The sequence below is a fragment of the Mustelus asterias genome, chromosome 12 (genome assembly GCF_964213995.1).
Source record: "Mustelus asterias chromosome 12, sMusAst1.hap1.1, whole genome shotgun sequence".
NCBI classification, from domain to species: Eukaryota; Metazoa; Chordata; class Chondrichthyes; order Carcharhiniformes; family Triakidae; genus Mustelus; species Mustelus asterias.
The window spans coordinates 67,756,051-67,768,060 of NC_135812.1; the positions used below are offsets into that span (position 1 = coordinate 67,756,051).

The following is a 12,010-nucleotide window of genomic DNA, read 5'->3' on the forward strand; positions in this document are numbered from 1 at the left end:
ACTTCACTGATGTAAAGCAATGTAGCACAGATCACAGAAATACGCTGTGAAAGACAAATCAGTCACACAGCAAGATAAGCTAGCATTTGGAACTTTTTAAAAAGACATACGTGGGTGACTTTTACTGCTCTAAGAATCAGAAGTCTTTAATCTGCCTGCTGCATTGATACTTTAAACTGGAATATTTTGTTGTGATATCCCCTTTTACTTGTAACTCATGCAGTGTGGGGATTTTTATGAGTAGTGCACATTTTCATTTCAGGAACAACTTTACAAAATGTTTGCGCAAAACACATGTTTAATAGAATTATTTTTTCTAGTGAAAACTCCAGTTTGACTGTTTTCTGGTCCACTTGGATCCACTGAGCAGTAATGTACAATTCATTTCCATTACCTACATGCCTTGTTCATGATGAATGTTGTTCCCCATGCAGGGCTGTTATTCATAATTTTATGCATTTTTTAAAAAAGCAACACTATTCAGAAAGGCAGGAAAACGCTGAAACATTATTTCTGAAATTAGAATCATGAATGAACTATGCAATGTCAAACTCAATTATAATTTGTTTCAGGAAGGTGGCAGTGTTGTCACAAAGTTGAAGAGTTACACTGTTAGAATTCCAATGCACACAGAATTCATACAAACAAATACTGGCTAAAACACAACAAACAAACGCTGTTTAAAATTAATTATACGTCTGCATTAAACAAATCATTCCTGAATATCATACTTTATTGGAATTTTTGTTTGTGACAGAAGACAGTGCCAAATACAGAAATTTATATATTAGTTAAATGAATAGGTCTTAGTTCTCAAATCTTTGAATTAATCAGCTGTCAGGACAATGCAGAATTCTGTCTCACATTTATAATAATTTATCACAAATGCATAAACATTTACCTCCAATGTAGTGTTGTTTATATGAAAGTTGAATCATAAGGATCCACTTGTGTGTTAACAACGGCCAATAAAAAGGACAAACATTGAAATGCTGGTGCCATCAGACAGTTTTATTCGTTGACAAATAATGAGTAAAGGCCAGTCAAAGCTGAAGATACAATGGAGATGTCTTTCCAGCAATGGTAAATTGGTTGTCAAGGACATATTAGCAGCGGGACTGGTTTAATTCTGTCCTACCCCTGCACTGTCAACAGGCACATTAGGAGAACCTCTTGTATGAGCTGACAACCTCTCAGAAGCTTTGGGTTCAAAATTAGCCTCATTCAAACAAACAGCAATAATTACTAAACAAATACACTGAAGGTCAGAATGCGGTTAATTCTTTATTCAAACCCTGGCAAATACATGCATGATTGATTTTCATTTCCCCTTAGCCAGTTTTGAAGAGTAAACATGTATTTTTATAGAAAAGGCACAATCATAAATACCTCTCACAAAGCCCTAATGACCACCTATCTGTTGCAATTTGGAAAGATCCACAACAACATCAGCATCTAATATTACCAGAGGTAGTAGATTTGGTATCAACAAGTTACGTTTTTTCTAATTCCCTACAGGTCAGATGTGGCTATTGCTATGAATGCTTTGTCCTGCAAAATCTAAGAAACTAAATTAAAACTAAAATGAGTAACAGGCACAGGTAAGAGAAAAGCAAAAGTGAGAGGGTACAAAAATAAGGTTTGCTGTCAGGTAACAAATGCAGCATGAAACTCCCTAAGTATCAGGCAAAGTGCTTGAAAGAGTGCAGTTGCTCCATAAATTAATGTCTTCAATTAGCCTATTTAAAATGCTGAGCTAAAAGCAAAGGTTGAAAATAACACGTACACTTTTTAAGATTATGGCAAAAGTACTTGTAATGCGGCAAGTTACCTTACCTGATCTGAACTTGCTTCGGATCAGCAGTGAATGTTCTGAGCCCAAAAGTGTCATGTTGAAAGTTAAGACACAACAGACAATTCCAGTAAAATCGGCCAAGACCAGTAGAAGCTTTCCTCAATTTCTCAAACCATAAATTGGTTCAGACAGGGAGGGAGGGGGGAAGCAACTGGCACTGCAAGTGAGAAATAAGAATTCGTCCAAACAAAGTTTCTTGTCTCTCTCTCACACACACACTCTCAGTGCTTAGTTTCTGTGCTCTTACAGCAGGGGTAGCTGTGGCCAGCGAGAAACTTGTTCGAGGCTTTTTGGTCCCATCCACTCCACCCACCCCCCCGACGAGCGAGACATCAACTGGTTACGGTGCACTGGGGAGGGCTAATTAACGCCGCGTTGCCATTCCGGACCCTCCTACCAACTCTTTCACTCATCATCAGCGCCGCGATCTTGGCTCCTTCGCCAGCCTTGTGCTTACAGCGACCAGCGGTCGAAAGACCTTTGCAGCTTGTTGATATCTGATCCTGGAAAGTGGCCGTGGCAGCTCGACAAGTGTTGGATGGGGAGGTGGGCTCTTGTGTTTGTGTTTGCTCCGGACAGTTTGGTCCTGCCGCAGGCAGAGATAGAGAGAGAGAGAGCGCCAGGCAGCAAGTTGTGCTGTTTCTCCTGCTCCACACGCCACCTCCCCTATCGCAGCCCCGGCTTGCGGGGAGATTGGAGGCGCCCCAAATTTGCGGATAATCGCAACTCCCGGCGAATGCCTCAGATACATAGGAAGTAATTTGGAGATTGAACACAGAGTAACCGGGATGGCTCGATTCGGAACTGTGGACAGGGGCTTCATAATGTGGCAGGCTGAGTCTTTAAATTAATGCCCCCCCCACCCCCCGTACATTTCCACCCAGATGTCTTACGGCAGTTCTCAGCGCAATCTGAGTTTTCTCTGTGACTGATAGGGAAAGCAAAGTACAATCTAATGACACTGACTCAGTGATCTCTCTTGATGCAATTTAACCCAGCTTCTTCACAAAGTGGGTGACTTTAAGGAAAATAAAACGACGCCTTTCCCATTAATCAGATTTATTTTTCTTTAATTGAGGATTTAGAATAGTGAGCAGATAAGGAAGCAGAAAGCTGGGGCAGTTGTAACGCGAGGTGGCGTTCCAGTTGGTCATTTGATTGCGTTTCCACCGGCTAGTTCTCCTCACCCTTTCTCTCCCACTCCCAGCCTCACCCTCCCCACTCCACCTCCCTATCCCCTTCCCTCCTTCCATTCCTCATACATAAAACAGCCCCTCACCCATCAAACACTACCCCACTCTGCCCATTCCCAGCACCGGGGGGTGGGATATGACTGAATTTGCAGTGAAATGCAGTGAAGGAGTTGGGAATTACAGGGGACCGAATAGCAATGTGCCAACAATTGGGCGCCTGGGCACACTGCTGCAATACTGAACTTGTATTTACTTCCAGACTGACCTACACGGAGAGTAACAGCACAAAAATACATTTATTGTGGTGTCGCGGTTAAGATTAAATGTATGCATTAATGTATAGAGAGAGATAGGTGTGATGTACAGACACAGCAACACACATTGAAATATCATTACACTCAGACCCCAATATAACAGATTGCGGGATGAATTCACTGTTACAGATATTGAGGAATCTGATTGCAAATCGGGTTGATTCGGTTCCGATGTGAGGGTCAGGGCGAGGTGAGTAGAAATTCAGCAGAGGGGAGTCCCTTTCTGCATTGCTCCGGAATCATTTACAGCCAGACTTGCGGTGTTTTGGCTGGGAACCAGTCTGTGAAACTCCCTATCTAACTGCAAACAGGGGGAAGCAGAGCCCTGGCCCCAGCGTTACAATGCCGCTGGCAACTGAAGCAGTCTCAGTGTAAAAACGCGTGCTGTTATTTCGGAGTGAAGTTGCCGAACTGATGCTCCCCTGCTCGGCATTTTAAGCGGTCGCCGGGCGATCCGCTGAAATAACCCCTTGCCTTCCTCCACTGTCCCCGGCGTAACTTTCGGCGGTGACCCCCTTGTTTCTGTCTGTATCACCGCCTAGGTTACAGCGCCAGAGTCTGAGAACCTCCAGAAATTGAACTCTAACCAGCCAGCAGTTCCAACCCGGGGTGATATACAACCGTGTCCTTCCTTTACGATTTCAATTTTTAAGGGTCCGTGAATCGATTCCCATTGAACCCCACCGTTTATCCTGTCCCAGGGACAAAATGTAAATAAATCCACTCTCCCAACTCAGACCCAACCACAGAAACACTCCACACTGTCAATAAATAATACACCCCGGACATTCTTCCACCTTCTTCCGTCGGGAAAAAGATGCAAAAGTTTGAGGTCACGTACCAACCGACTCAAGAACAGCTTCTTCCCTGCTGCTGCCAGACTTTTGAATGGACCTACCCGCATTAAGTTGATCTTTCTCTACACCCTAGACTGTAACACTACATTCTGCACTCTCTCCTTTCCTTCTCCCCTATGTACTCTATGCTTGGTCTATATTGCAAAGAAACAATAGTTTTCACTGTATACTAATACATGTGGCAATAATAAATCAAATTAAAATCTCTCCTGACTGGATCCATTCTAGACTCTCCAGGGATGTGGTGGTAAATCTGGGGAAAGTAAGTCATTAGGGCATTTAGAAAATTGTGAATTTTTAACTTTCTTCCAATATTTTGCTTTATTGCTTCTTTTTTATTGGTGCATTTCGGTGCTTTATTTGTAATCAAAAAAGCCAATTCAAGTTAAGTCCAATCTTGGTCCCCACATGAGGGACAAACAAGATCCAAGCTGGCAAGACAAGACTTTGCACCCCATCTTGGGCTGGATCAAACAAGGTCCAAGCTGACAGAATGAGACTTTGCACCCCCGCCCGGGCTTGATCTAACGCCTCATCTTAGCCAAAAGGCCGAGATGGTTTTGAAAAATTGCATCAGGTAAAGCCTCGGTTCAATCACATTGGCTCGCCTGATCCTTTACTCTACCCTAGCTCAGGCAAAGCACAGGCGTCAGCACACCAAGTGCAATGAGTAGCCTCGTCCCCTGTTTGATCATTGTTTCACCCCTGTGCTATTGGGGAAGGAGTGGGGGGGGGGGGGGGTTGGGAGGCTGTTCATCTTCACAACCAAGAATCACCCTATTTAGTGATTAACAGACTCAATGGCCTGAATGGCTTTTCAAATGGTTTGTCGGCAAGAGGGGTGGACTTGTCAGGTGACCAGTAGTGGGCGTGTGGGGTGGGGGGGGGGTGGGGGGAGGTGAGGGGGGGGGAAGTAGGGTGGGGGGGTGAGGGGGGGTGGGGTGGGGGAAGGGGGGTGGGGGTGGGGGGGTGGAAATGGTGTGGGGGGGGGGTTGGAAATGGCGTGGAGATATGAGTTGATATGATTAAATACTCTAGAAACCACAGTTGGCAACCTTGGAATGAACAGATGTCAGCCTGACAGATGTGAAGAGGTAAGAATTGGATGTTCATACCATCGTAACAAGGTGAGGGAGGTCAAAAGGATCTTCTTGAGAATGTGCTCTCTGCCTCAAATTACGGTCGTGTCATTCCTCTGTTTCTGACCAAAGATGAATTACCCTGTTTATTTCCATCCATTTTTTTTCTGACGTGACAGATGAAAAAGAACAAATCATCACTTTCCATTTCAAAATTAGACGTCAATGCATATTGATATTGTTCTGATTCTCCTAGGGGGCAATAATTTCTAAAAGAATTTCAAACTTCCATTGACTGGCTGAAAGGATTACATGACAAACTTCCAAGTTTTAAGACTCTTACTGTAACACACTAAATAAAAGCAACATCGACTAAACATTATTTCAACAGACAACTTAGACTCAAAATGACAGAGAAAGAATTAACATTTAAAATGACTGAAGATTTCTCTCTATGGTTATAATTTAATACTCCCTCTCTTAACTAGACATTTAATTCTCCAGGAATCAGGCCAAACTTATCTTTATCTTTTTCCTTATCCAGCTGGGAAGGGATAAATTTTCTGGTCCCACCCAATGTGGGAATGTCGTGGGCTGAATGGAAAATTTGAAGAGCCACAGACCTCGGATAGGAATATCCGGTGTATTGGCAGACTTGACCAGAAAATCCTACTCCTAATCTCTGAACTGACTTCCATGTTGTGGGTTACGCTGAAGATCCCCCTCTCTAATTAAAGCTAGGCAAATCTTCCAGTCTCATTTAAACCCTCAAGACCTTTGTCTCTTCAATCTGAATGCGAGCACTCACCCACATTTTCCATGCTGAGCAATAGAAACTTACTGCCTCTATCTCTCTGCTGTCTTGCTCTCTTCTCAAATTCTTGTAGACTGACCCCGTCTCTGAGGCTTTGTGATATTTTAGGAATACCTGCAACCCAATCCTACAATGGCTGCCTATGGGCTCTTCCTTTCTCAAAGCCCATCTCCTTGGCAATGTAAATCACATGGATCTCATATCCACGTAGAAATGCTGATTAATTATCCTCCAAACCCAACTCCATTCCATCTTGAAATAAAATAGACAGTTTAAAGTCTAACCATTCACAAAACATGACCTTCATAACACCTCCTTGGGAACTGGAGACTAACAGTCGATTCACTGTAAGCACAGCCACTGTGTCCATTGTTTAGAGGTGAGAATATCTTGCACCTTCTTCACAGTAAGACAACCTACCCCCTCCACTCGCTTCAATCTTTAACAACCAAGTCACCCTAGCTTATCAGTAGAATTGAGAATAGGCGACATGACCCCCTTAACTTTTCTATCTTACCCTAAATTAAAGACACAGTCCCCAAAATAATCTTACAAAACCCTGCATTTATAATAATGTGAACACTCTGAGTGACTTTGCCAATCAAGCAACAATGTTGCCCTACTCTGTTCTTGTTACCTCAGGGAGTACACTACACAGTAGAAAGCTAGATAGACTAGACAAGTCCAAATTTGATTTCACTAGGTTAGCAGTGGAGGAGTGGCAACTCTGCATTTAGAAGAGAACAGTTTCTCATTCCACATTGTTATCCAGTCCTGAAGCAGATGCCATAAAGACAGATTAACCTTTACTGTATTGGTCTTTTTCTCACAAATAAACAGCATGCCAACATTCACTGTCTAGACTCAAGAATAAATAATCGTCACTGGTTTTAGATATGCAAGTGTCACTGCTGTCTGTCGAACTCTACCCCAAGCAGGAATTACAGGCTTCAGGAAGAGGAGGAAGGGAAGAAAGTTGATGAGAAAATTGGATGGAAAAAAAACAATCGTATATTTTTAAATGAACACATCGAGTATTTAAAGAACAGAGTCCGATAAAGGCACGTATGAAAACTAGTAACATGGAATTAACGTCAACATGAAGTAAAGCACACTGGACAGTCAATTTTGATGCCAATGTAGATTAAAACAGATGTAAAATATTCTCTCCCAATTTGGTTAATGTTTATGCATTAATCTGTTTAAGTCCTGAAAATACATATAACCTAAGATGCAGTGTAGTTCCACACTCTTCTGGTCAGTGTGAAATTGTACTACTTCACATACCATCCACCCTCTAATCTTTGAGTGGACTTTACTAATATACAGCCCATAACCTATGGCCACTAGGCACTCTCTTGAGGCCCATCACCTCATGTAGGATTCTTAAATGGGCAGCACAGTGGTTAGCACTGCTGCCTCACAGCGCGAGGGACCCGGGTTCAATTCCAGCTTCGGGTAACTGTGTGGAGTTTGCATATTCTCCCCGTGTCTGCGTGAGTTTCCTCCGGGTGCTCTGGTTTCTTCCCACACTCCAAAGATGTGCAGGTTAGGTTGATTGGCCATGCTAAATTGCCCTTTGGTGTCAGAGGTAAATACGTGGGGGGGTTACAGTGATAGGGCCTGGGTGGCATTGTTGTCGGTGCAGGCTCGATTGGCCAAATGGCCTCTGTCTGCACTGTAGGAATTCTATGATTCTGATCTATTATAGTAGATATGATTCTGATCACTTCATACTAAGTTCAGTATGCAGCCAGATAGGAAAGATCAATGTCTAAAACTCTGCATTGTCTAGGTCCTGGACTAAAAAAAGGTTTTATTTTTTAAGAAGAACATAGGATAAACATAGAATTCATATGAAAATAAATTGAGTGATGTTTGACAAGTCAAATTTTGGACATTTGGTGCTCCTTGTTTGAATGCAGCAGATACTTGTAAATCACCAATTATTCTGCTGGGTGAGCATGATTACTTAGGTTACATATATTACAATTACCTAAGTGAAACCCTACAAACTAAAGTCCATAGCTAAAATCATTGTACCACATCAGAACTGGGGAAATGATGTGTACTTCTCCATTAACAATCACTGTGCTTTCAGATGACCTGTGTAATAGAAGCCATCATACTTCCAATCACACACAATAGGCGCAAAAGCACAGGAGCCAAGGAAGAGCTGAATCTGAGCCAGAGGAGACAGTTAATCTGTGACAGCAGCTGCTGCTGGTGTGGGACTACAGTTACCACATGTTCAGCAGGAAGAATGCAAGCAATGCTCCAATATCTATAGGGTTGACTGTTTTACAGCAGAAATGGACACTAGGGAGAAGACAGTAAAATCAGCGACATTTTAGAACATGATCTATTCATTTCAAAATGAACACAATGCAATGTATTCTCAGAATGTAAATACGTCCACAAACAGCAAACTGCTCACAGCATGCACTAACCTGTGCATTATTTTGCTACCTATGGGCTTTGAAATAACAAATAATGATGTCCAGCTCACTGGAAATTATCATCTCATTCATATTACATGATGGTTCAGTGACATGGAAGACATTAGTATTCCTGTACAAAAATAAATACCCCACCTGTGACTTTTCATGTTAATGGCAATCTAGTCAGTCCATAGCATATTGAATCCCTACAATGCGCAAGAGGCCATTTGGCCCATCGAGTTTGCACCAACTATCTGATAGAGCAACTCCTCCCCCCAACTGTAACCTCGCACATTTAGCATGGTCAGTCCACTTAACCGACACATTTTTGGACTGTGGGAGGAAACTGGAGCACCAGGAAGAAACCCACACAGACATGGGGAGAACATGCAAACTCCACACTGACAGTCACCCAAGGCTGGAATCGAACCTGAGTCCCTGGCACTGTGAGGCAGCAGTGTTAACCACTGTGCCATTGTGCCACTCCATGGGGTGGCCAGCAGTAGCATGGTTAAAATTGCCCAAAATGATTCCATATTGAACTCTTCCACCAAACACAGAGCTGTGCCACCGTGCTCGCCACACTGGACATTTCATAATTGTTTTGTATTTTTTCATAAATGTTTCATAAATTTTATAATTGTTGAATTATGCAAGGAAACTGAATTTTACTGAGAAATGGTGTGTGTGTGGGTGTGTGTGTATGTGTTTCTATGGGAAAGAAAGTTAACTGCAATTTTAAAGGTTTTATTCAAATTTGTGAAATTGAAGTTAGCTGCAAATGGAAGGGAAGGGTATGGAAAAACTAATTTATTTTCATGCTCATTAACATTGAGCAAGAGGCCAGCCATTATCCAATAATAGCAGAAGAGGTCGAGGGGCTGAATGGTCTACTCCTGTTCTTATGGGCCTGAATAGTGTTGTATTTTTGGTAGTGCCAGCATTGTGCAGCTGAGGTTGGATGTAACATAAGAGCACAATAAAATATCTTCTTTGTTTCAAATTGTTGTAGTAGAGAAGAAGGGTCCTAGTAAGTTACCTGTGGCATTGACCAGGGACCTCAGAAACTCGGTCTGCAGAGCCTGACTTCACATTGTGATAATTAACAAAGGAGAACTGAATGTCAACAAAGAAATTTAGAATGTTACATGTTCACAGGAGGAAGTGTGACCAGAAATTGTGATAATTAGGAATAAAGGCTGGAAGTGTGTTCACTTGCCAAGAATTTTGATAAATATTTTGACCTGGTTTAAAAAAAAACAGATGGCGCAATGGGCGAGGCGACTATCCTTTTACATCCTGACAACTGGGTCAGCATTCAGCCCAAGTTATAGGAGGAAATTCTCAGCTCTGTGTTTGGTGGAAGAGTTCAATATGGAATCACTTAGGGCAATTTTAACCATGCTAGTGCTGGCCACCCCATGGAGTGGCACAATGGCACAATGGTTAGCACTGCTGCCTCAGAGTGCAAGGGACCCGGGTTCGATTCCGGCCTTGGGTCACTGTCTGTGTGGAGTCTGCATGTTCTTCCTGTGTCTGCGTGAACTTCCTCCAGGTGCTCCAGTTTCCTCCCACAGTCCAAAAGATGTGCTGGTTAGGTGCACTGGCCATGCTGAATTCTCCCTCAGTGAACCCAAGAGGCACCCGTGTGTGGCGACTAGGGGATTTTCACAGTAACTTCATTGCAGTGTTAATGTAAGCCTACTTGTGACACCAATAAATAAACGTTTAACTTTAAAAGTACCAAGCATAAAAAAAACGTAACATGGGACTAATCGCAATTGAATTGTCAATCTTGTTCAAACATGCCACAACGATATCTGGGTTGGACAACTGGAAAAACACAGCTGGTGCGATAGGTCATGCTTTTCTGAGGAAGAGGTTAGAAAAAGTTTGGTGATCTGGAGCAACATTTCAAGCTAGTGGTAGTCGGTGTACAAGGAAGCTCCATTGGCTGGAGCTTGGCATTGGTCCTTGAGTGGTTCTGGGGTATTGACAGATACTCCAAAGGGGAAGCTAACATTCATTTTATGTCACTGTGCTGCTATTGATATCCTGCTCCACTTTAAACAACAACAGAAACAAGTCATACTGCTATTAATGGGGAAGCAGAGTATTGCCATAATTCACCTTCTACTCTTCATAGACAGTACAAGTAAATTGTCTGTTGCTTGCGGTGCAACGGCACTTCTGTTATGTGTAGCCTTTGCTTAAGAGGGCAAAAGGTCTGGTGGGCAGAAGGGAAAGCCAAAATGACAAGCTTCAAGCAAACTGCATACATATATAGGATGGGTTCAATAGCACCTGTCCTGTAGCTCTGTCACTGAATGTATCTCACTTGAACCAATTTAGCAACAAGAAGGAACATTAGAATGTGTTGGCACAGAGCAAGCTATCACCTTATAGCCACACATGCTCCATGTCTAATTGATGAAAGTCAATGTGCATTGCAAAAGGTCTTTCCTGGATTGTCAGCCATAACATAACGATTTCGGATAGTAGATTCATTTTCTAAACATATATTCAGCTGGTATAATTAAAAAGATTTGATCCCCATAGAGTGGTATACATTATTCTGTAATAACAAGCACTTCAAAGTAGATAATATTAATAGTATTTAAAGTTTTGCAGATTCCAACAACTTTGGAATGATGCAGTCCAAAAAATGTAAATGCCAGAGCCAGTCCTATGTTGTGTAATTATCTATGGCATTACATATTCATCTTTTTTCTCCATTCTGAAAGAACTTTAATTAGAAACAGACACACTTGCACTACATTTGCAAGGAAAGGCCAGCTGTAGACAGAGATTTTTTAAATTCTGTGCCAAATAAGCGCATCGGGTTAGGTAATCTATACTAATGAAATCCTCTGTGGATCTGAATTAAATAAAGTGTCAAACTACCTTCTTAATTTAATTTGAATTTAATCCAAATTAAACAACTTTGAGCTATCCTACACCATTTAATTCAGGTCAGATTAAATTTAAGCAGTCTCGAATCAAGAAGATTAATAATGAATTAAGTGGATTCCCCCTGTGCATTGTATAAATATCCAGTAAGCAAACCATGTATTGTGTGCGATTGGTGCTTCAGTGCTTGTATATATTTTTGGCCAGGTAAATATGTTGCCTTTTTGCTTGCATTCTTTTTGTTTTAGCCAGGATTTGGATTAAAGGGAACAATATTATGAACAATAGACTTTGTACCATTGCTTCAAAATAATCTGTTTTCAGTATTGAATGTCCTGCCTAATTTTTCAATTTTTCAAGCACAGCAGTGCACTAAGTCTTAATTTCCAACTCTTTCTGCAGCACATATGATGAATGAGTTAATGTGGCACTGCTCTGATGCTGATGGATTTAAAAAAAATAAACTGACTTTGGTCCTTTGGCAATATTTCCAATTAACGTCTTTCACGACATATTTCCAGCTTTGATGAAGGGTCATCCAGACTCG

General features: G+C 41.9%; 1 protein-coding gene across 2 annotated transcripts in view; it reads right to left on the minus strand.

Moving 5' to 3' along the window:
* Positions 1–12,010, minus strand: part of LOC144501559 (myocardin-like) — a 362,084-nt gene that overhangs the window by 115,982 nt on the left and 234,092 nt on the right. The window contains exon 1 of one of the 2 annotated variants that reach the window (XM_078225414.1): positions 1,837–2,869. The exons of the other annotated variant lie outside the window; for it this stretch is intronic. Coding sequence (XP_078081540.1) covers positions 1,837–1,891 — 55 coding nt within the window. The 5' untranslated portion in view covers positions 1,892–2,869. Of the gene's footprint in view, positions 1–1,836; positions 2,870–12,010 lie in introns of those variants that run through there. 2 annotated transcript variants of the gene reach the window in all.